The 25069-nt window shown below is 38.7% G+C and overlaps 1 protein-coding gene across 1 annotated transcript; it reads right to left on the reverse strand.

Moving 5' to 3' along the window:
* Positions 1-14410: 14410 nt before the first annotated feature.
* On the reverse strand, positions 14411-23359 carry KCNV1 (potassium voltage-gated channel modifier subfamily V member 1). The gene is made up of 4 exons (XM_019632337.1): positions 22957-23359; positions 21287-22522; positions 19944-20473; positions 14411-16026 (listed from the first exon to the last, which is right to left on the reverse strand). The coding sequence occupies exons 2-4, from the start codon at positions 21805-21807 to the stop codon at positions 15515-15517; spliced, it is 1563 nt and encodes a 520-aa protein (XP_019487882.1). The 5' UTR covers positions 21808-22522; positions 22957-23359; the 3' UTR covers positions 14411-15514.
* Positions 23360-25069: the final 1710 nt, after the last annotated feature.

The following is a 25069-nucleotide window of genomic DNA, read 5'->3' on the forward strand; positions in this document are numbered from 1 at the left end:
TAGTAGGGTCTGTTCAGAATTTGTCTCTGGTTATAATCTCTGGGGTTCCTGAGGAGGAGGATGGCATTCATAAAGGAAAAAGCAAAAATAAGAGGGAAAACAGTGGAAAAGAGACAAATTGGGGAAAAAAAGACTGGAGAGGAAATTAGTAAAAATCTAGTACAGATATTTATTTGTTCACTTGTTTTTTTGGTTTTTTTTTTCCCCCAAAATGCCTCTCCATGGTATCCTCAATCTGTTAAGATTATCCAGGTACAAAATTTTATTTAAGTAAAAAATGGAAAGTAAAAGAATGGTAATGACATAGTGAAAATGCATTATATTTGTGTGGCATTTTACGATTTCCATCTTGCCTAAGAAAATGAGACCTCAACTTTGACAGAATGGCATGGAAAAAAGAAGCTTAAATGTGGTAGGTTCTGAAAGATGATTGTTTTTCAGATAAGCAAGTGCTTCCCTTAGGAACCACATGTTAATCCATCAATTTTGCACCACCAAAGAGAAGACAACACTTCCATCCTTTTCCTGAAGAAAAACAGATGAGAATCTTTATTGATTTGGATCAGGGAGATTACAATTGTGTTGAATAAGCAACACAATAAGAGTACCCTCTTAGATGTAAAGGCCAAACAAGATTGATGTATGGTTAGACACGTAACTATTTTGTGAGCTTCTTTGAAAGAGATGTATCTTTTTTATTAATAATAGAAGCAAAGAAATAGCTAGTCCCTTTGTAATTGTTCTGATAAAGAGAGACCAAGTAAGTCTGACAGAGAAAACAACCCATCTAGAATCAAATGATTAATCAGATGATGCAGAATTTGATTAAAAATTAAAATGAGAATTTTATTTTTAATCATTAAAATGTGATTCAGAAGGAAATTTTAGATAACCCTCATATTTCATTGCAGTTGTAACTTTCCCATCTCTGTGTTTTAAAAGGCTGCATTATTAAACATTAGACTCATGTCTTGGTCACCTTGAGTATCAAGTGAATTATTTAGAGAAGTAATCTGAGACTTTCAGTGAATCATGTATGTCCTTTGGGTGACTTAATTCTTTTCTAAGTAATAGAAATAACACATACTTAGATACACAGCTTATTGCTAAAGACAGAAACAAATTAATACAAATTTCAAATCACTTCATTTTTAAATGGAGCTCATTTTTTAAGAGCAGTTTTTGATTTACAGAAATATTGAGAATATAGTAGAGTGTTCCCATATACAGCTTCACAAAGTGTCTCTTATTATTAGCATGTTGCATTAGCATGGTACATTGCTACAAGTAATAAACCAATATGATTGAAGTATTGTTAATCAGACTTCATAGTTTATTCATATGTCCTTAGTTTTTACCTACTATCCTTTTCTGTTCCAGGATCCCATCCAGGATAACATATTACATTTAGTCATGATGATGCTTTAGGCTGTTCTTGGCTGTGAGAGTTTCTCATACTTTTCCTTGTTTTTGATGTCTTTGAAATTTTTGAGGGTTGGTCAGGCATATTATAAGATGTCCCTCTCTTGGAATTTGTCTGATATTTTTGTACTAATTAGCCTGGGGTTATGGGTTTGACGGAGGAGTGTCACAGTGGTAAAGTTCCATTTGCATTATATTATATCAAGGGTACACACTATCAACATGATTTATGACTGTTGATGTTGGTCTTGAGTACATGGCAGTGTTTGTCAAGTTTCTCCATCGGAAATCTTTTGTCACCCCCTGTCTATGTTGTAATGTTTCAAAGAAAGTCTATGCACAGCCAGTACTTAACGAACGTGGAGTTATAGTCCCTGTTCTTTAAGATGGAGTAGCTAGATAAATGATTAATTCAATCATTTATTTATATCAGTATGGACCCATGGATATTTATTTTAAACTTTGGGTTATAATGCAATACTCTTTGATTTATTTTGTTGCTCAGGTTGTTCTAGCTTTGACTGCTGGGAATGCTTAGAATTGGCTCCTATGCCCTTTGCCGTAGGCCCACAACGTGTATTTGTTTCCCTTTCTTGCTTTCTAGCACTATAAAATGTCCCAGGCTCATCTTGTGTATTTCCTGCCCCAGGCCCAGAACCAACCAGTTCTTCAAGGATCCTTGTTTTGTTTAATTGGAGAATGGTGTTAGAAACCAGAATCGGAGTACTAAGTGCACTCGTTGCTACTGGGGTGTTATTCTTTTTAGCCCGGTCAGTGACAGAGCAAAGAAATACGTGTGTGCATATACTAACTCATTTATGTACACATATGTGTAAGTACTACTATGTGTAACCTTCTTTAACTATATTGAGCAAAACATGAGTTCATACTGACATGTCCAACTCTAATCAATTACCCATTGATTGTTATTTCAGCCTGCTTCCCCTACTTATCTGTAATTTTTACTCCACCAATGAGAAACCTGGCTTCCACCAACTGCCATCTATTTAATTAAGTGTTCTGTTCCAATATATTAGTAGATGTATAGCAGTGTTAAAATTGTAAATGCATACCGCCTTGGGGAACAGCTTTATCCACTACAGTATAGCCCTTAAGCGCAGTTCCTTTTGTCTTTTATCTTACAGAAGCCATTCATTTCCAAGGTCACCTAGGTCAACACCTTTCTCCCATCTTCAGTGAGGTTATTTCATGTATTTATAATAAGTTACATTCTCTTGTCACAGTTTGCATTGCTTCCTGGGATCCCTCAACCTCCTAAATTATTATTTTAAAATTTTTGCATACGTTAGCATTTATTTTTTGTGCTGTAAAGTTTTATGGGTTTTGACAAATGCATAATGTCATGAATCTATAATTACAATATCATACAGAATAATTTCACTGCACTAAAAATCCTCTTTGCTATACCTATTTACCCCTTCCCCTTGACTATGAGCCCTGGGCAACCATCATTTTTAGTGTAGTGAAATTATTCTGTATGATACTATAATTATAAATACATGACATGCACTTGTCAAAATAATTTTTAGTAAGTCAGATAAATCTGAGTAACAGTAACACTTAGACACTCATCATATCATAATTTTTTACAGTATTAATTGCTCTTGTGTTATTTTTCAATTTTGAGTACTTCACATCCATGCTTAGTTTAGTTTAACCTCAGATGTGGATTAGGAAAAATAATACTGACATTACGGCATGAAGGGGTAGGGAGACAAGTGGGCTATGTCAAATTATATTTCCAGACTCCTAGCTCTAAAGAAAGAACATCTTTGGTGGTTTATAATTCATATGAGTTATAGTTTTCTTTAACAACCCTACAAGTAATTACTGTGAGATTCAGAAGCAGATTTTTTAAGGAAAATATTTTTACTTGTGATATTACCTTGTGCTTTTTATTAGTATAATACTGAAAAACACCTAATTCTATTTGGTTCTAAAGCAGAATGAGGCAAGGAAGAAATAGGTGTTTTTAAGGAAGAAATAGGTGTTTTAAGGTGTTTAAACCAAGGGAGTACTTCCTGGATCCCTCCCTTATTATATGACCTTGAATAAACTTCTGTGTATGTGGGTACTCCAGTTTATATTATGTGATGATTAATATTATGTGTGAACTTGACTGGGCCACAGGGTATCCAAGTAATTGGTCAAACATTACTCTGGGTGTGTCTGTAAGGGTGATTCTGGATGAGATTAATATTTGCGCTGGTAGACTGTAAACCAAATTGCTCTCTGTAATATGGTTGGGCTTCATCTAATTAGTTGAAGTCCTGAATAGAATGAAAAGACTGATTAAGAAGGAATTTCTCCTGTCTGACTGCCTTTAAACTGAGACATCATATTTGTCCTGCCTTTGGGCTCAGATTGAAACATTGGCTTATCTTGAGTCTTCAGCATGCTGGCCTCCAGACTAGAACTACATCATTTGTTCTTCTGAGTCTTTAGCTTACTGACTACAGATTTTGAGACCTGTCAGCTTCTATAATCTTCTGAGCCAATTTCTTATTTCACATTTATATTTTATATATTTATGACATGTTGTATATATATATGTGTATATATATTATATATGTATATATACGTATATATAATGTATATGTATATATGTGTATATATGTGTGTGTACACATATATACATATTGGTTCTTTGGAGAACCCTGACTGATGATTTCATTATATCAATGTTTTCAAATACTAAAGAAACTGCAGTAAGAAATAGATTTTATACAGTGACCAAGTAAACATCTCTCCAACATACATATACACACATACATGTAAGATAAAGTTTACCTTTTTTATGAAACCAACTTTATGTTAAATGTCATTTTATTAATATTTAGTAGCTCATGAGAAAGATCCTCAAACCACTTCCCTACAAATTAGAAAATATTTAAATAATGTGGTTGATAAGTGTGTCTGGCTGTCTAGAACACACAAAGATAAACCTATGCACACCGTTTATGTCTGGTTGAGTTTTTTTCGCCTTCTATTCCACCATCTCAGTCAAGGATGAAAATTCAAATTCTGGTTCAATTAAGTAAGTTTTGAATAGCAACAATTTCCTCTATCTGTTTTACAATACAAAATACTCTTTAATCTTAATCGCAAATCACAATAAATGTAACATCTGATGATTATCTTTCAGCACAAATGAAGAACCAAACTGTAAGGATCTGTGATGAGGAATGAGTTGCAATAATTTATTCCCTTTAGGCATGAAGTTTGACTCAATTATTGATGCCGGATTTGAGTAGCAAATAGATCGTCTAAAAGTTTTTCTATTTTCTTTAATAAAGTAATGATTAAAAGTTTGAAACAGAAATAAAATGTGAATATATTTCTAATTTTATTGCATTCAAAGTCTTTTTGTTGTTAATTTCCTATTGATGTAATGCAACCTATATTAGAAGCATGTGGGAGACAAGGTGATGACTTTGAGTTTTGTTTTCAATAATAATAATACTTTTGGCAGCCTTCTCGTATGTTTGGCATGTTGACAATATTGTTAATTTTCTCCCCTAATGTTTAGCTTATAAGGAATGCTCAAAATGCCAGTTAAATACTGCACCATTTTTATTACCAAAATACAACATAGAAAATATCTGCCAACTGTGGCTACTTCACATTTAGAAAAACATAAAATTAACTTTTAAGTTCATAATCTGTCAAGCATTGTGAGGGGTCTGAGAGTTTGCCCTTCTTGTAAAGCTAACATGTTAGTCTGCCATGGTTGCAAAAGACATGAGACTCATGGGTCAGAGATGAGGGACTTTATTGCAAACAAGGCAGCATAAGCTTCATATTTTTCTCGCTTCCTAAGTCCTATAGGGGTGACATGGAGATTGCATTGGTCAATGATGCACATGCAGTGGATATGTGTCACAGGTGAGAAACTCAAGTTTAGAAAAACCTAATTATTTTATTTTACTTTATTTTATTATTTTTTAAAGATTTATATTGGAGAATTGGGGGAGGGAAACAGCGCTGGGGAATTGGGGAAGGGGAACAGACAAGTTGCTGTCCTTTTGTTCTTCAGTCTAGTTGTGGAGGACGTTGCTTCACTGGCCCATGTTGGTATTATCATTGCACTCTTCCCAGGTGAGGCAGATCCGTTGAGCCATTGGACGGCTGCTTACAGCGACTCTTGGCAGCTTATGGCAGCTCACTGCAGCCCCCACTTCAGCCTACACCATCGCTGGTGACTCATGGCAGCCCAGCTCCAGGTCGAGCTGTTGTTCACCATCTTAGCTGTAGAGGGCACAGCATCACTGGCCCATGTGGGATCTGAACCGGCGGCCCTACTGTTCAGAGCTCATGCTCCCAAGCCAATTCTTAACCAATGAGCCACTCAGCTGGCCCAAAACCTAATTTTTTAAAAAGCCTTCAAGAAAACAGGTCCAATCTTGACTCAAAGGGAGACATTATCTTTGTTATTTTGGGCATCACACAAATCTACATTTGTTTCAGGGGAGACACTATATCTATTTTCCAACATTTCATGCTATACAGACACCCTTGAAAAGAAATTCTGAAACAAATTTACCAGTACTGTTTGCAAAATATGCTGAAATGTAAGACACATGGCAAAATGTCTCCCAACATAATCCCTCTTATGCGTTTCCTGGGACAACCAATACATTTCAGGATGATACAGTAAGTTTAATTAATTTTAGACAAAAATCCTAGATATTGTGTTATCACTGAGAAATATAGTTTGGAATTTTCAGCTCTATATCATTTAAAAAATCATATTATACATTCCATTTCCATACATACTTTAGAAATGATTCTTTGGAAAGTTGTGTGAGCCATTTTATTTTTTCTTTAGTCTCAAGTTATGAAGTAAGTAAAGTAAAAATATTCTTTTTATTAGCAGCTATAGAAAATTAGAAAATTACATAGAAAAAATAATATTTTTTCTATGAAAATATTTTGAGAACATATCAATAAATCAGTTTGCTGTATTTCCAATTATTTTTTTAATTTTATTTTTTAAAATTACAGTTGACATTAAATATTATATTAGTTTCAGGTGTATAGCATAGTGATTAGACATTTATATAACTTATAAGGTGATCCCCCGACTAGTCTAGTACCCATCTGACACTATACGTAGTTTTTATATTATTGACTATTTTCTCCATACTATATTTTATATCCCCATCACTATTTCATAACTACCAATTTGTATCGATTATTTTTTTCAGTTTTGAAGTTTTAAATCTTTCTTTGCAAGAATATCATAAAAATTTACATATTAAATTTATTATTTTTATTGAGGTTTGTACATTTAATAATATTATACTCTAACTGTCATCAAATATGTTTTTTCTGCATGTAGTTCAAATGAAGTACAAGTTCTCTGATTACAGAGATCATTTGTTTCAAATATTGTCACTACTTACACTTTAAGTTCCAGCAATAGGTCTTCAACATGCCCTGTAATTTTTACATTATCATTTTCTAACTTAATAAAGCAATTCATTTTATGCACAATTTGTTTCAATTCAATTAAAATATTACTGTTATCATCAACTAAGAGACTGTTATAACACTGATAAGCTTTCAAAAAAATACATAGGAAGTTTGTAACAAAAACCTCCTTGAAATGCATGGTTTGGCCAATAGTAGGAAAATATAATTGTCCTGGCTCACAACCCACTGTGAATTATGTTGATTCAAATTGAATTGTGAAATCTCAATGCCCCAGTTATAATGACAGACAAAATCGAGAAATAGGATCAAGCCATCCTTTTCTAGCTAATGTGTGCTTCCACCACATCCTTTACATGTCCCTTTTCCAATGCTCTTACAATCTACTCTAGTATTTTTTTGCAATGTGTGTAATTCTTGCTTAAGACATGTAAAATGTACTTTAATATGTTATATGCTATGCCATCTTATCATTTTTTATTCCATCCTAATTCTGTTCTACCTTGCCATTCCATTTTAGTCCATCCACTTTGTTAAAAAAACTGGTGGTCACAACTCAATCAGCTTATTTCATTATCCATTTAATGGTTTTTGCTCTGCAGTGCACTAAAATAGTTTAAGTTGTTTCTAAATATGAGAGTAAGAACTGCATAATTACTTCTAATATAGACCTTGTTTTCATACTAAAATAATAACACAGATGAATACCAACTATACGGGTATCAAAAAATGACTCCAGTATTTGTTTCATAAAAATTACTTTCATTTTACTCCAATATGTGTGTTTTGCTTTATAACACATGTTTGATCCACAAATCTACCAGTCTTTGAAACTGAAAGAAGGTAGCAAAAGGCTGTTATTATATTGTCCTTGCAAATTCAGGTATGAATTGGACAAATTGTGCCACAATACTTTTTTGTTTCTAGGTCACAAATTATCCTGTTCATGTAAATAGCAGTTAACTAGCCCTGCTCTCTTCATATGTACAATGTCCTTTAAAGGATGTCATGTGAAATTAAATGAAAAACTCTTGCTCTGTGCTCTGAAAAATATTTCTAGAAAATAGGTGTCAGAAGTGTGTGAGAAAGATGATTTTGTTAATTGAATTATCAAATATATCTGCTAAAATTTATCTGAAGATTTATTTATAAGATAATATGATGAAATCCAAGAGGAGAGATAGAATGTATTTGTGCATGCATTTAGAATGTTGGAATCAAACAAATTGGCTCTCTGAGTGATTTCTTTAGCATACTTTATTAGTCTCTGTGAAAAATAATATAGAATAATTAAACAAAAAGGGAAAGTAGAAGAGTACTGTTAATAAATTTGTCAAATGTGCATTGATTGCAAATTTCTTAAAATTATTACAAACTTCTATCTTTATTTTTTATTTTATTTATTTATTTAAAGATTTTATTGGGGAATTGAGGAAGGGGAACAGCCAAGTCCTGCCGCCCATTGGCAGCTCATGGCCGCTCAACTCAAGGTGCTATGTTCAATCTTAGTTGTGGGTGGGCATAGCCCACCATCTCATGTGGGAGTCGAGCCAGAAACCTTGTTGTTAGGAGCATGTGCTCTCACCAGCTGAGACATCCTGCCACCTGTTGGCAGCTTAGCAGCAGCTCAGCGGCAACCTAGCTCACTGGCCCATGTGGGAATTGAACTGGCGACCCTGTTGCTCAGAGCTTGTGTTCTTAACCAACTGAGGCATTCGGCCAGCCCCTTTATTAATTTTTAAAATTGTTTTTATTAAAATTTATTGGGGTATCAATTGTTAGTAAAATTACATAGGTTTGAAGTGTACAATTATGTAATACATCATCTATATATCACATAGTGTGTTCTAGCTTTAAAGTTAGAAAAGAGATTTCACTGTTCTGCAGAGAGAAGTTATTTCCCTTTGTTTGAAATCTTAAGGATAATTAGCTCATGTGAGTAAAGAAACTGTGACTAAAGGTAAAAGAATGGCTTTTATTTTTACATTTTCTTCCTTCCTTCCTTCCTTCCTTCCTTCCTTCCTTCCTTCCTTCCTTCCTTCCTTCCTTCCTTTCTTTCTTTCTTTCTTCCTTTCTTTCTTTCTTTCTTTCTTTCTTTTCCTGATGGCTTGTGATCAAGGTGGTACTATTGAGTGTAAAGGTTTTTTGTTTTTTGTTTTTTAACTTTAGGAGCAAGGCCTGTTGAAAGGAATTTCCTACAAAGTATAGTTACTATAGCAACGGTAACTGTCTTTTATTTTGACTTGTACTATTAAGAATTAGTTAGTGATAATAATTATAGACTAGTTTAAGATAAAACATTTGCTGTACAGCAAAGACATGTGTAAAGACATGGTTTGGGGGAAATTGACCTCTTTTAGAAGTACAGAAATTACTCTTTAAGGAAGATTTGATTTTCTTCCTTAGATAGATCATTGAAATTCTATCTATATATCCCTAGTGAGGCATTTAGGTGATTAGTGATGCATGTCAAGAAACATTTCCCTCTCATAATTTCAAAATCAGTTTGTTATGTTGAATTTCCTCCCACAGACACACTTTCTCTGTACGTGTGTGTATATCTGTATATGCACTTGCTAAACTTGTAGAAACTGCTTTAGTTCAATTATTATTTCTTTGGAAATAATTTGGTTGAACAATAGAATAATGTAGACAATACACTCACTACCATTCTCTTCTTTTACTTATTAAACCTCTTAGACTATGAGTTTCATATAATTGGAAGAAATGTCACTTGACTTAAAACATGAAAAGGAAATCCAAAAATTAACTTATTTTCCCTGTTACTTCAGATTCAGTTGCATTGTGTTGTAGAAAGCTAAATGTATGTATCTATGGTGGTTATACATAAGTTAATATGTAAACATGAAAGTATTTTTCAGTCATTGGATTATTAATAGTTCCCGTTAAAACAGCATCATACTAAGTGTGATGTTACCAGGTCAGAAATGAATAAAATGTGGTTTAACTTGTTTTGAAATATCCCCTAGCAATACCATTTTATTAATGCCATTTTTGTTGTTTAAGAATAGAAATAGTGTGGCAATGACAATTCTGTGCAGCATGACTCATGATGGTGCACTTCAGTACACCATAATCATAAAAGTGTTTTCTAGGATACAAAATTTTCCCCTGAGGCTAACATGAGCAGACTAGAATTATCTTTCTATAATAACTCTTTTAAGATGTTAGGGTATTATGGGGGAAATAATGTGCTGAGATGAGGCGCTGTGGATAGTAGAGGAGGGGGAGGAGGATTATTAGCTGCTGTCCTGAGACCAACTACGGCAATGCGTGCTGTAGTTCATCTACCAATTCCTTTTTCTAACTTTTCCCTCAGAAAGACAGGCCCACAGGATCCCTGGAGGGGCTACTTCTGAACATGGATGGAGAAGCAGACATGTGCAGTTCCAGGACTTGACTGCGGTGGCCATGAAAATGCACTGCTCAGATCTCCTCCAGAGAAGAGCGTGGTTCCTGACAGCCTGTTGTCTGTCCAAGGCATTAACGCAGTTCCATTTCTAAAGTAGGCGGAGCTCCGTAATGGGTGGCTTTTGCTCATGACTCTCCATCAACCTGGCTGAAATATTTTTAGAACTGGGCTGCAGAGACCTTTTCTTTACCCGATCTTCCTCTTTTCCTGTTCTTCACAGGTGTCAGATCTGCTTCATGGCCTGAAAGCTCTTCACCTTCTCCACAGACCTCCTCAGGCCTTTCTCCCCAGTAAATATTTTGCACATAATTGATATCACAATAATTGCCTGTCTTGGCACCTGCTTCTCAGGAGACTTGAACTAACAGAGTTTGAGAGACTATCAGTAATTTGGTATTGGATGTACTAATCATGCAATATGTGTGGATATCTGTAAATATTGAATAGGCAGTTAAATACACAAGTCTCAAGATGCAGGAAATGAGAAGAGAGATCTGGTCTGAAGACAGAGCTGACCAAGCATCACTGGTATTCAAACCATTAAACAGGATGACTTTCCCAAGGGAACTAAGTAGAGACAGGAAGAGCACTGAGGATTAAGCACTGATTGACCACTTCAACCAGAAAACATAAATGAACAGTGGGATAGGGGCAATCGGGACAGTGTGGTGGGTTAGAAGTCACCTGAAGAAAGTATTTCAAGGAAGTCTATAATTAACCTTGTAAATGCTGCTAATGGGTCAAGCAATATAAAGTCTGAGAATTGATTAGGTTTAGCAATGATGGAGTAAGCGCTGACCTGGAGAAGAATAATTTTAGAGGAGACACAGGGGTGGCAGCCTGATTTCAGTGGCTTTTCACGAAAGAATTTTTTTAAATGAATATAGAAATTGAGAGAGTGAGTATAGAAAATGCTATCAAGAGGTTTTGCCATAAAGAAGTTTAGGGAATTGGGTGTTACCGAGAGGATGAAGTAGATTCAAGAAGTTTTTATATTTGTCTGTTTGCTTTTATTTTTACGATGGGAAAAATCATGTTTTTATTCTGATAAGAATGATCCAGTAGGAAAAGTGATGGTGGTGTAAGGAGAGGGCAAAAACTTTCTGAAGCAATTTTCTAGAGTTGGAGAAAAGAGAGAGGACAGCTCTACCCTTCTAATAGGAGGAAAGGCAGAGCGAAGCACAGATGGAGGTAGGTGGATAAATGTGGGTGCTGGACCTTGTAGAAAACCTCTCCTAGCTGATTCTATTTTCTGAGTGAAAGCGGAATCACAGGGAGGTGTTAGAGGTTTATATTTACCTAAGGAGAGTGAATAGATTCAGTAATTGCAGTATGTCTGCCTAGCAGCGTTCAGAACCCATTGGGGGTTGTAGGCACGAATGTAAAAGAGCAGTCAGCATACGTTGGTTTTTTTCTGTAATCATGATTAGCTCTTCAGGCGCAGGCACAAGCAGGCACTGGATTGGACTGAATTAGGGTTTGAGTTTTACCAAATGTAGAGCAGGAAGGAACAGAGGGGCCCTGGCATTGACGGGGAAGTAAGGGAGCGATTTTAATATAAGGCAAGTGAAGACATCAAGATGGTTACCAGGTTACCGCATCACCCCTGAAGACATAGCATGTAAGCAATCGCCACTGCAGTGCAGTTGATGAGTAACGCTGTCCTTACGTGACATTTTTTATGCGTACGTCATCATGGCTGGGAGAGAGGTTTGGGAGCTGGGGGTGGGAGCTTTGTGAAGGAAATCAACTAGGGGAGCACTGTAACTTATAATTTGCTAACTGATGTCTTTTTGAACCTGAATTGAAGTTTTCTAGAACAGAGATGTTAATGGCTAATATTTTGAAAGAGCAGGCTCTTCATGTTAACGAAAGGTATCAGTGGAAATATTTGTCAAAGCAGTAAGCTCACCAATGATAATGTTTTGCTTGGATAACTTGGGTCAGCATATATATATTTTCTGCAAGAGCTAGTCAAAAGATTTTAATGACAGTAAGAATTCCACATTGAAACACAGCACTGAGATTTCTCCCTCAGTTAACTTCTTTGTGCATCTAATACATTGTACTTAATACTAATTTGCATTGAAATGACAAATGCAAAAGTTCCTTGTATATAGAGAGAAAAACAATAAAACATGAATGTGATGCCACTTCTACTAGAGATGCCTCAATAATGTCTGATAATTGTTCTTTTAGGTACTCAAGAATTACCTCTGTTCACACAAATGTTTTTAATTGGTGTTCTCTGAGATTAAAGAAAGCCAATAATTCCATTTATATTTCCAAACAAATTAAATTGTTTTATAGCAGTAATTCTTAGATTTTTAAAAAATGTCAAGTGGTTTTTAAATGATGGGATATAAAATTAAGAGTTCCTGCCTTGATTTGTTACTTAAATTAAATTTGGTTTGCTTATATGTACATTTGTTGAATAAGTACACTTATATTTTATAAAACAGCAAAGCTGATTAAGCAGTGATATTTAAAAATTTATTTTGAAATGTCCTCACCTCAACAAAATTTATGCAGCTAGCATACCACATTTATGGGGGCCATGTATAGAATCTTCTGTGGTATGAAAAAACTATATAATACATATAGTTTTTTTCATTTTTCATTTCCCAAATGTTAATTATTCGAAAAATAATATTTTTCTTGTTTAGTAATGTCTATAAGGTGTGAGAGCAACTGTTTCTTGAAAGCACCATTCCACCCCTGAAAATAAGTTGATATTTTTCTTAAGACATATTAAACTTCTCTGTCCACAAGAAACTGGCTTGTCTGCTATGACGTGAATCTGTATACATAGGTTGTGTGTGGATAATGGAATCTGTAATGTGACTTTTAGAAGCATCATTTTCAGGGTCCAGCAGACTGGAATTCATTCCTGGCTCTGTCATCTACGTATGGGCTGTGAGAATGTGGGCAACTTGCTTCATCTTTTTATGCCTCAGTTTTGTCATCTGTATTCCCCTCTCACACCCTCGAATAGAATATTAAATATAAGAGACTAGGACTTGGTCTGGTTTCACAAAAAAATCTCTAGTGCCCAGCACACAGCTAGGTCCTGAACAAATACTTGTTGAATGGATAAATATATAAACTATATACTTAGAAGAGTACAAGAATAGCAATTATATAATAAGGATATTTTGAGGATAAGTGACATACATAATACATGATACATACAAAGCACAGTCCCGGATTAGAGTCACTTCTCATTGGGAAAGTTCTAGAGAAGCCAGGGTAAGCTTGCTCTTAAGACTCGGAATGAGGTTTAGCTAGAACTAGTGGCCTTATGCCATGCTCTAGCATCAAGAATTGTGTATCGGGGGAAATATTTATTTTTTTACTACTCTTTCATAATATTGGCAAGAAGTGGAAACAAGCCAAGTGGGTAAAAATATTTTAGCATACAATCTAACTCATGCCAGCAACAAAAATGTTTTTAGAGCTTAAGCATGCATATCAGAAAACTAGAGGTAGTATATAAGCTAGTTCACTGATTTTAAGATGCATATTTTAAATTTTTACATATCCCAAACCTGGATGTATTTTACACTCAATGGTATCTTATAATTAATTGTTTGGCTTCTCTTTTATCACTCTCTTCCTTCCTTCCTTCCTTCCTTCCCTTCCTTCCTTCCTTCCTTCCTTCCTTCCTTCCTTCCNTTCTTCTTCTTCTTCTTCTTCTTCTTCTTCTTCTTCTTCTTCTCTCTCTCTCTCTCTCTCTCTCTCTCTCTCTCTCTCTCTCTCTCTCTTTCTTCTGTGTAGTTCATAATATAATAGGGTGTCTTCAGTAGTACTGATAAAATATTGTATAGCCATTTATTATAGCGGCATTTCTCCATCTTTATTTCTTATCACCACCCAACCCTGGCAAGGAACCTCTTAGGTATTTTTTTTCCCATTTCATACCCCATGAAATTTTAATACCATAGATATACTCTACATCTGTTTATTGTATGTGCATATGTATTTTATGAATAAAAAGAGACATTTTTGCCCACTAAGAACCAATTTTCTTTCCCTTGGGAACACTATGTTACACCCGTTGAGAATGCAGGTATTAAAGTGATACTCTGTTTCATTCTTAGCTTTAAAAAATCTCATTTACTAGAATATTGGGAAACATAAACTAATTATTAGTTAAGAGTTTTATGCTTTAATTATATAACCAAATGTCTAGGAGTTTTATTATCATGAATGATTGTCAAATGCTGTCAAAAATACGTGCAAGGTTTGAACATTTGTTATTTGCCCCAACAGTCAGAAAGTTATCCATAATATTTCTTAACAAATAAAAGATCTTCAAGTTCATTCAGTGATATCATTCAACACATTCTCATTTTATGAAATAAGACCATTCCATACATTTAGGATCTTCACTACTTCACCTTTGCATACTCATGATTTTAAAGACATCAAGTGAACACTACATCAATAAGGAGATTTTTAAAGACCATGTAATTTCCATGGAGTGCTATAAGGTATCTGCTTTATGCTCCACATCTAGCCCTCAGTGGGAGGATGAAGTGTACAGTTCTCAAAGCTTGTGTGCAGCATTCTTCTCCTGCAGTATAAGCAGTTTGGGAAGTCCCACCTCCAATAGTAATGATACAGAGCTCAGTCCATTTGTGACCAGTGGTTTGCACCAGAGGGAAGATATCGATACAAGCTATAATCAACCAATCAGGATTTTCTGTTGTGTACAGCTGTTATATTCAACAGCTTTAACTGATGGAGAAAGGGGTGGTTTATTTTACTTGGGGAATATCTTTAAATAGTGAAGTTGTTCAGTATCTTCTTAAATGTTCACTTCTCTTTTCTTGGGCCTTTGCAGTTGAACTATTTTTTTTAATTAGTGGTGCAAAAAGCTTTTAAAATTAGTGATGCACACAATTTTTAACTTTATTGTATGCATGGCAATGTTATTTTATATTTGGCCATTCAGACATGTATATATTGGCCTAGTTGTATTGGGTTATGCTAAATGGCTATTTTTGAGACTCAAGTGTATCAAAACAATGTGCAGTTGTTTGTGGGGGGTGGGATAGTCTAGTAGACCAGGCCATTAATGTATCAGCAAACATCCACACAGGTAGTACTCCAAAGAGACTCCTCAACAGTACGCAACCATACCAAGACTTTATCAATCGCGTTAGTTTTCCACAAGCTTTTCTAAATAAAGTGAGCGTGAATTCAAAACCAGAAATCATCTCCTCCGCTGCTCCTGGTACTTGCTCTTTCTCTGCCTTTGAGCCGGAGCATCTCCATGATGCTCCGGGCGTAGACATCTCTCAAGTTAACGCTGATGTATGAGTCAGTGGCTATATTCTTGGTTAGCTTCTTCAGAGCTTCCCGCTGTCTAACAGCTGCTTCCTTGAGCTTTAAGGTGAAATAGCAGGCAGAGAAGCGGTCGTTGATAATAGCGATAGGCAAGGCCAAGACGAGGATTCCCGATAATATGCACATGAAGGCCACGATTTTGCCTATGGTGGTGTCTGGCCGAATGTCCCCGTAGCCCACCGTCGTCATGGAGGTTGTGGCCCACCACCACGCACAAGGGACACTTGTGAAGGTCGTGTCAGGAATGCTTTGCTCAGCAAAATATTCCACAGTTGAGAAGATAGAAATCCCCACAGACAGAAAGAGGAGCAGTAGGCCAACTTCTTCGTAACACTGGGTGATTGTCATCCCAAGGGAGCGTAGCCCTGGAAGAGAACAACTGCTGTCAGTCACTGGCACCCTTCCCTTCCTGCTTTCTCCTTCTCTCCTTCCCTGCTATCCACCCTCCAACGTATATTTCACAGCTAATATGTCTTCAGCTTTAGGCTGTGTTCTGGGGACACATTGATGACTAATCAATCTTGGTCTTCAGGAAGCTTATACTCGTCTAGTTGATGGGGCCGGGTTAAGAAGGATAGAAAGAAATATAGTTAGACTCCTTCACTCACTTATGTATTTATTAAACACCTACTATTTACACACACAAAAATGGTGAGAGATGAAATTAAAAGGCAGGCAGGGAATGTGTGATAGGAATTTGTACTTGAGTCTATACAATGGGAGGTCTCTGCGGGGTTGCATGAGAAGCGATCACTTGGTCAGACCTGCAATTCAATGCATCACTTCAACACACTTTTTTAGTGCCAGTGTTATGCTATCTCCTTATATTTAATGCATGTGTTTTTCTCAGCCTCACAATAAAGTTTAACAGAGTGAAGGTATCATTATTTGAATGCCAGAGGTAGTGTAGAGCATATAGTATGAGAATGAGTGGAGCAGCAGAAACACGTTAGGCACCAGTGATAAAATTGACATGAGGGCATCATATGTATGTTCAGAGGACATTCTGAGAGGTCTATCAGGAGGGGTTCCTGAACTCCCATGACACCCATTGGAATTCTCATCTTTAATACTAAAGCTCTGGGGAAATAGCTCCCTTGAGTACATAGAATGTCTGCCTTCTTGTAAGGAGCTAGACCTGAATAGAGAATCTTCTACATGGGTATGGAGGATTGGAGTCACTAGGAAACTCCTTATGTGGCATTGGTGGATTCCCCATTGCTGTTCTTAGGCATCATCCAACCTCTGGGAGACAGAGCCAAGAGAGTCCATTCCCATAACTGAAGAGATTAAGCCCTAGGGGGAGTAAGACATGCCCATAATGGGACTGTGATTTGAGTAAGGTATCTTCCCTAACACTAGAGGGATACTGCTTGATGTATATCCACATTTTGAAGTCATGTTAACCTGATGTCTCTGAATTCCAAAGCAATACCTCTTAGAATCATTTAAAAGTTTTTATTCACTCACAAGAGACTCTTTGAAATGCATTAAAATATTATTTGTACTCTCATTATTTTGAATTCTGTTCTTAAAATTTTGAGATGTTCTTGCATTATTTACCAGTGATTTTTTTAAAGATCAGTAAATATGAATATTGAGGTTTAACTTCAAAAGAAAAAAATTTTAGAATATCTTCAGAATACCTTCTAGAAAACTGGCCTTGATGTGTCTGTACTGAGTTGCATTTCTGAAATAAATTGACAGAATATGAGGAAAAGCATATTGTTTGGGGAGGCTGTTCTCATTTCAAGATGAGATCTTGTAAACAATTTTGCAAAGAAACAAAGTGGTCTGAATTTCTTCCTGTTACATCTATTAACTCAGATAATCCTGAAAAACAATGAGATCGATGCTGTAATTATTATTCCTCTTTACAGGTGCAATGTAGCATCTCTAGTACAAAGCGCAGAGCCAGGATTTAAACTTAGGCTGCTTGGATCAACATTGTCCTCATGTTTTTGTGTAATAACCTCTCAACTTATAGTTATTATATGGGAAAATATGTCATCTATGAGTATGTCTATATTTTGCTAAATGTAATGCTTGAGATCAAATTGTCAAATATTTGTGCATGTTCATATCTTTTCAATAAATTAAGGCTTTATTAATACTGTGTACTGACTGCTTTAGAAGTGAAAAGCCCTTTGAAGAGGTGACACTGTGGAAATTACTATCATTTTCTTTTTCCTTTCTTTTGGGGAAAAAATGTAGTCTTTACTGGGTGTTTTAAAATGTAAATACTAGAAGAAAGCATCCTATTATGTGTGTCAGGAAACAAAGGGTAGTGCTTGTAAAAGTTGTTGGAAACCCCATTATCAAATCCCCGATATGTGAGACTAACTCGGCAAATAAACGACCAAAATTATATTAGGATAAGTTCTAATTACCTTAGAGATGTGTGTGTGTGTGGGGAATATGAGGTCAATTTCTCCCTACATTTATAGAGAGAGACAACTACCATTAATTTCTGTTAGGTGACAAGTCAGGCACATATCTAGAAAAATAAGGTGGTGATAGGACTCTCTAGCCAAATTATCTAGCCAAATTATTTTTATTCATATGTATTGTATTAATATGTATGATATTAATATGGCACCCTACTCCAGTGTTTTTCAAAGTGTGGTCCAAGAACTACCTACATCACAATCACTTGTGAGCTTGTTAAAATGTATGCTTCTGGGAGTGGCTTGTTAACTCACGTGGTTAGAGCACAGTGCTCATAACACCAAGGTTGTCGGTTCGATCCCCACATGGGCCACTGAGCTGCACCCTCCACAACTAGATTGAAGCAACTATTTGACTTGGAACTGACGGGTCCTGGAAAAACACACCATTCCCCAATTTAAAAAAAATGTGTGTACATTAAAAAAAAAGTGTATGCTCCTGGATCCAACCCCAAATACTAAAATGTGCCTCTTTATGGACTGCATCTCAGAATTTGCATTGTAACAAGATTTCATGGGATTCCTCTTGTCATTAAAGTCTAACATAAGGTAACACATATATACTCCAGGATATCCAACAGCTGCAGGGCTGGCCACTGAGAGTCACTGCCCTCAGGGAGGCAAGGATCACCTCTAATGGATTTGTGTGATTTCTGACATTGACTCTGATTTTCATGCACCATTGTGTTGTGTGGAGATTTTTCTAGGGAGAGTGTTCATTAGATTATCAAGGCTTTACGACACACACGAAAAGCTAAGGAATCCTTATTACCAACTCTCTCATGCATCCCAGACCAGGGACAAGAAAATTCTCAGATACTAAATAAAGCATGTAATTAGTGTCTTCTGCTTTCTTCCAAAAAACATAATTCCATTGTTTCTTGAAAAGTTATGGGAAGGCCACCAGTGCCTGGCCATCTCTCTTTCTGCATACTAGCCAGAGAAGCCTCTGGAGGACTGACTTTCTCTTCTGCCAAGGAACATATGTGGTAAGCACTTTCCTGGACACAGAAGAGAAACTGGCTCACGTCCCTATATATCATATAAAATGTATGCATATCTTTTTTATGTGCTGTTTATGCATATTTTATCTGGAACCTTCTAGAGGCAAGGTGTTTTTAATTTTTGTACATCTTCTGGGCATTGGGTTAAAACAAGTTGAGGTTAAATGGTCAAATCAATTCTCAAATGCTTTATGAAGAGAAAGAGTGTGAGAGGCATGGTCTCCTCTGTAACCGATGATAACTTCAAGGTTTTGCTTCCCAATACCCTTTTTGGAGATTGCGGTTGGGTAAAGTATGGGAGTTGGTAATTTTCAGTGTCAATTCAGAGTTGTGTTCCTTGGGTTGTGGTCAAAGCACTAATATTTACAAACAATGGCAAATTAAAAGACAATGAGGGCCTGCCAGGTGGCGCAGGTGGTTAGAACGTGATCTCTGAGTAACAGGGTCACCGGTTTGATTCCCACATGGGCCAGTGAGCTGTGCCCAGAGGTAAGTTGCCGCTGAGCTGCCAACGGGTAGCCGGATGGCTCAGCTGGTGAGAGTGCGTGCTCTTAACAAGATTGCTGGTTCGGCTCCCACATAGGATGGTGGATTGTGCTCCCTGCCCCCCTGCAACTAGATTGAAAGCAGTGACTGGACTTGGAGCTGAGCTTGTGCCCTCCACAACTAAGATTGAAGGACAACAACTTGACTTGGAGCTGATGGGTCCTGGAAAAACACAATGTTTCCCCTTCCCCAATTCCCCAACACTGTTCTCTTCCCCAATTCCCCAATAAAAATCTTAAAAAAAAAAAGAAAAGACAATGAGATAGCAAAATGAGATCTGAATACCTGTGGAATGTCTGCCCAACTTGAGCATGCGCAGGGCCCTGAGCAGCCTCAAAACCTGGACGAGGCGCCCCACGTTTTCCAGCTCTTGTGTAGTTTCGCTGCCACTCAGGCTCTCCACCAGAAGAGTGATGTAGAAGGGTAAGATGGCAAGGAGGTCAATGATGTTTGGCACCTTTCTCAGGAAGCGGCACCTGTCCCGCACACAGAAGAAGCGCAGGACAAACTCCCCGGTGAACCAGCTGATGCACACATACTCCAGGATTTCCAGCAGCTGCAAGTCCAGCCAGCTCAACTCCGCTGACATCAGGGCCATGTTGATGATGGACACCACCACGAAGATGATGGAGATGACCCCGAAGATTCGGGCAGCTGTGGAAGATCCAGGTTTCTCCAGGATGTCCCACAGCTTCTGGCGGAGCGTGGGACAAGGTCCTTGTGAGAAGTCCTGTTCACTCTCGTGTTGACTTTCCTGGTCTTCTGTGTCCTTCTTAAAGTCTAAAGTTTCACTCAGCTCCTTTCTTCTGAAGTATCTGTTAGGGAAGACAACTTGGTGATTAGTCAACTTTTTTTTTTTTAAATACAGAAGTAACAAGAGAATTAAACTTGGCAGTGAGGTCATGCTTTGTATTTCAGTCAAAGGCAGAAAACGGACATTCATATTTTACTCTCGCCCACAGTATTCTAAATTTCTCGTGTAGGCTTATTATTTTTTAAATGACACCTTGTGATACAAGTTTATACAAAAGGATTTATACATAGCAAAGCTGCTTTAGATTAATGTGTTTTATTACCCAGTTTCTTGTCACAAGAACAGAAGTTTGTTATATGGAATTATATATGTGTGTGTGTGTGTGTGTGTGTGTGTGTGATGGAAAGTTATTCATGAAGAAATGGCAATAATAGAAAAATAACAGCATAGTCATCATCAAAGTCAAGGAATCAACTTTGTCTCTTCTGTATTTAAAGCACTTGGCTATCCAAGTTTTTAAAAGGAGTGTCCTAGGTTTGATAAATGATAATGCTCCATACTGAAACCTTCATCCCTATACCTACGAGTACGTCTTCTGGAGCACAACTTATTCAATCACCAAATATTTATTGCAGGCCTGATCTCGCTTGCCTTAGAAATGAACTGGCTGGTGTACATTCACTCAAAAAGTTCCAATCGCAAGTTGGCTTTGCCTCTTTCCAGCCCCCATCTCACCCCACCTTCCAAAAGTGGCGACAGGTATTCTTAGGCCTGGGTTCTGCCAGGCTTGTGCAAAGCCTCAAATCTTTACCTCTGTCGCCTTCTGCGCACCGCGCCCGCCTCCCCGCCCAGCCACCGCGCGCCTCGCCTGTACCTGTCCCTGCAGCAGGAGTCGATGCTGAGCTCGTCGATGCCCCAGTACTGGATCTCCTGCAGGAACGAGAGCGCGCACAGCTGCTCCATGACGTGCAGGCGGCCGGTGCGGTAGTAATGCAGGACGTATCGGAATGCTTGCGAGCTGCGGTCGAAGAAGTACTCGTTGTCCACGGGATTGGCATCGTCGCAGAGCTCCAGGGGGCTGGGCGCGGCGGCCAGGGCCCCGGGGCGCCGGTACGACGCCACTACGACCGCCAGCTTGCCAAGGCGCGTGTGCGGGAAGCAAGACAGCACCTGCTGCGAAAGCACAAAGCGGCTGCCGCCCACATTGACCGTGAAGCAGTCCCCGATCGCCAGGGGCTCCCCTTCGCCTTCGCTGCAGAAGACGCTGGAGTCTAGCGAGGTCAGGGAGCCGCTGTCCAGCGACGAGTCCAGCAGCGCCCGGCCGCTGGGAGGCAGCTCCATCCCGACGGCTGCGGCCTGGGGGCGCCAGAAAGTTGGTGGCGCACGAGAAGCCATACCGCGAGGTCGCTGGCACGGCCCCTGGTGGCGGCCAGGATTTCCCGGGCTCCCAAGGGGAGTACCTCCCACCCGCGCACCACTACTCTCTCCACCCTGGTGCTCGCGCTCCCTGCCGCCGCTAGGGAGCCGCGAGTGCGCTGCAGCAGCGCCCAAGTGCCGGAGCGCGGAGGGTGGGATGACGGGCGGGGTCCCGCACTGGGAAACGCTCAGGTGTGGTCCAAGCCGAGGACAACGCAGGGCACACTGCCGGTTGTCGTGGCCCACCCCGGGCTTACACACCCCTCTCCCAACTTCGTAATGGAGATCCCAGCCCGGGAGGTGTCAGGATCGAAAACCTGGCTACTTGGGAGATGGAGCGGGCGGGGAGGCGCTAGGGAGGTCTAGAGTGGAGGAGGGGGACTCTTGGCGGAATGCAAGCGAGAGGACAAGACTCCCTCCTGCACGTAGGAGACCAAAAAAAAAAAAGTTCTGAAAGCAGAGGATGTGGTAACCGAGCCTGAGTCCCTTCCAACTTGAGAATATATATCCTCTCCTCTTCTTTTACTGCAGCGGCTTCATCGGCCTCCCGGGACGGTTCGCTGGGGGTTTGAGCACGTGGGGGGAGGGTGCTCTGAGCGAAGGGGCGGCATCATTTGCTCCCATTCACGCTCATCCTATTCTGATTGTCATCCACGCTCCGTTTTCTTCTCTCGCCTCCGTTAGGTTTGACCTCCTGGTTGTGAAATAAGGATCATTAATGATGACTTTTAATTAGAGTCTCAGTGAATCTGAGAACTAGGGGTCACCACTGTCAGCTCCAGCCACGCGTGTTAAGGCATTTTGCGCCTCTCGGTTTAGCCATATCTGTCCTTGCAAGTTTCCCGAGGGGCAGGTGTTCTGGGCGCGCTCTCTGGCACACTGTGGAAGCTGTCATTTTAGGAGAGGGGAAGGCAAAAAATAAAAAATAAAAAAAAATAAAAAAATACAAGGAATAGAACAGGCGTGGGCTGGCCCAGGAGTTTAAATAGTACTGACACCTCAGTAAAGGGAGAAGCCGAGCACAGCGCCCAGGTGAGACGAGAAGTGTACCCACTGGCCCCTGGGAGCGGCGCTTCGGCCAACCTGGTGGCTACCTGCGGGAGTGGGGAGGAGGGCAGGGCGACTCACCTGAGGCTCAGGCCACAGCTGGGCTGCGCTTAGTGGGCGCCGCTGGCTACGTAGCCTTTGCTCGAATCTCCTGGTCTACACGTGAGGTCTGACTTGACAGGTCCTGGAGAAAAACTGCCCGCAGCTGAGCTCTTCTCCGGCGCTAGTTGCCTCGCCTCGCCTTGTCTCCACCCTCCAACCCGCTCTGTCCCCTTGGCTACAGCGGAGAGTGGCCGCCCCCGCCCGCGCTCGCTGCGAGCCATTCCCGGTCTCCAGCACCAGCTGTGAGGAAAGCTGGGAGCAGAGAACGGAGGGAGGTGAGACAGGAGGAGGAAGTGAGGCGTTGGGGGACTGAATATTATATTTATCCTGAAGACACTTTTAAGAATTACTGTATTCGATTCCCGTTTCCCTGAATCTATGTGCTCCCAAGTTCAGGGAACAAAAATAACAAAATTCTCAAGTGGCATAAATTTGCTAAACTCAGGGTTCAGGCAGCTATATTAACTGCTTTGGGTGGCAGGGTTCAATGTTTTCTCATTGTTTCCAGCAAGCATCTGGAAAATCCTACATTTTTCAGAAGTCTTTGCAAGAGAGAGTGAACCACACTCATTTATTTTTCCCTCTTGTAAGTAGCTTTAGAAAATAAAGCTTTTTTTTAAAAAAATAGCTTTAGCATATAAAGAGATGAGCAGGTAGCTTGATGTAGTCAATAGGGAGAACTTTTTCACAGATTGACTTGAAAGGTGGTTATTTAGTTCTGACACTGCCAACTGGCTTGTGGGCCCTCCAGCTGTCATTTACCTCAATGCGTTCTCCAGTAAAACTTCAGGTTTTAATAAAAACACTCAACACTGATTGGGTGCTTATTTTATGCCAGGAAGTTTTAGGCCATTTACGCATTCAGTACTTTTTTTGATCCTAATAACTATACAATGAGGTACAGTATACCTATTTTGCAGAAGGGGAAACTGAGGCACAGAGCAATTAAGTGATTTACAGTGGGTCGCTGTCTAAATTCAAGCCCCAGACTCATTGTCAGAGACTGTCCTCATAAACACAATGCTTGGCACATATCATTTTTGTGTGATTTTTAAATTAAATCAAAGTATGGTTGCTTTTATTTGTGTACTTATTTATTATTGCAAGTTTCTAAAGAAGGGTTGGTGTTTAATAGTGTACTTTCTCTAATCTTTCAACACGTGTTTATCGAGCATCCATTTTGTACGAGGCACTATTCTAGGTGCTTCAGATAGATCCATGAAGAAAACTGATAAGATCCCTGTCCTTGTGGACCTACCATTTCTCCTGTAAAATTTGAAAAACAGTATAGTATTTATAGGTTATAAGTCTTTTGACAGCTATCCATTTGGTTAACTCTTACCTATGTAAAGAACTGTTCCATACCAGAATATATAGAAGATGTAAAATTATCCTGGTAAATAGTTCATCATTATGTTTAGGAACTGTATTATTAAATTGTTTTAAGGTAGCAGAGCTGTCCCTTTAATAGAGAGAAAAACTCCCCCAATATCTTAATTATAGATTCTATGGGCATTAAAAAGGCAAGAGTCAACAGTTCTGATAAGCCTTAATCATACCTTAGTGTGACTATCTTTAATCAAATGATTAGCAATGAAGTCTACCCGAGCCTTACAGATTGTGCTGAAGAAGGAGGAAAACTTGCAGAAGAGATTGACAGTTTGGGGTGAGAAGAGAGACCTTGGACAGGTAACCAGAGGTAAAGAAAGGTGACTGAGGCCTGCAGGCCTCCTGTACTGCCACTTCTATTATAATTAGTGGTGTCCTGTAGAAGTCATTATAACAATCACCACCCTTTAAGTGTGAGGTTCACGCTAAGCAATCGAGCACATCACAACGATCCCATCAAGTAAGTATTGTTTTTCATCCTTAGTTATACATCTCAACTCAGAGGCTCACAGGCACTAAGTAACTTTCTGAGTTACATAGTGAACAGGTGAAGGGGGGTATGAAGCAATGAAACTCAAGTCTTTCTGACTCTACATTTCATCTCAATGGCTAGGAGCCTCAAATTTTCAATTGGGCTTCAATTATGATTTAAAAAATTTCCACTAACCAAGAAATGGTGACTACTTAGTTGTATATAAACACA

Source organism: Hipposideros armiger, unplaced genomic scaffold, assembly GCF_001890085.2.
Source record: "Hipposideros armiger isolate ML-2016 unplaced genomic scaffold, ASM189008v1 scaffold_1127, whole genome shotgun sequence".
NCBI lineage: Eukaryota > Metazoa > Chordata > Mammalia > Chiroptera > Hipposideridae > Hipposideros > Hipposideros armiger.

Excerpts from the sequence above, each read along its gene's own strand:
- KCNV1 (XM_019632337.1), bottom strand. The coding sequence starts at position 21,807 with ATGGCTTCTCGTGCGCCACCAACTTTCTGGCGCCCCCAGGCCGCAGCC. Across the intron at positions 20,474-21,286 it reads GACTCCTGCTGCAGGGACAG|ATACTTCAGAAGAAAGGAGC; the intron begins GTACAGGCGAGG and ends CTTCCCTAACAG. Across the intron at positions 16,027-19,943 it reads GTTGGGCAGACATTCCACAG|GGCTACGCTCCCTTGGGATG; the intron begins GTATTCAGATCT and ends GTTCTCTTCCAG.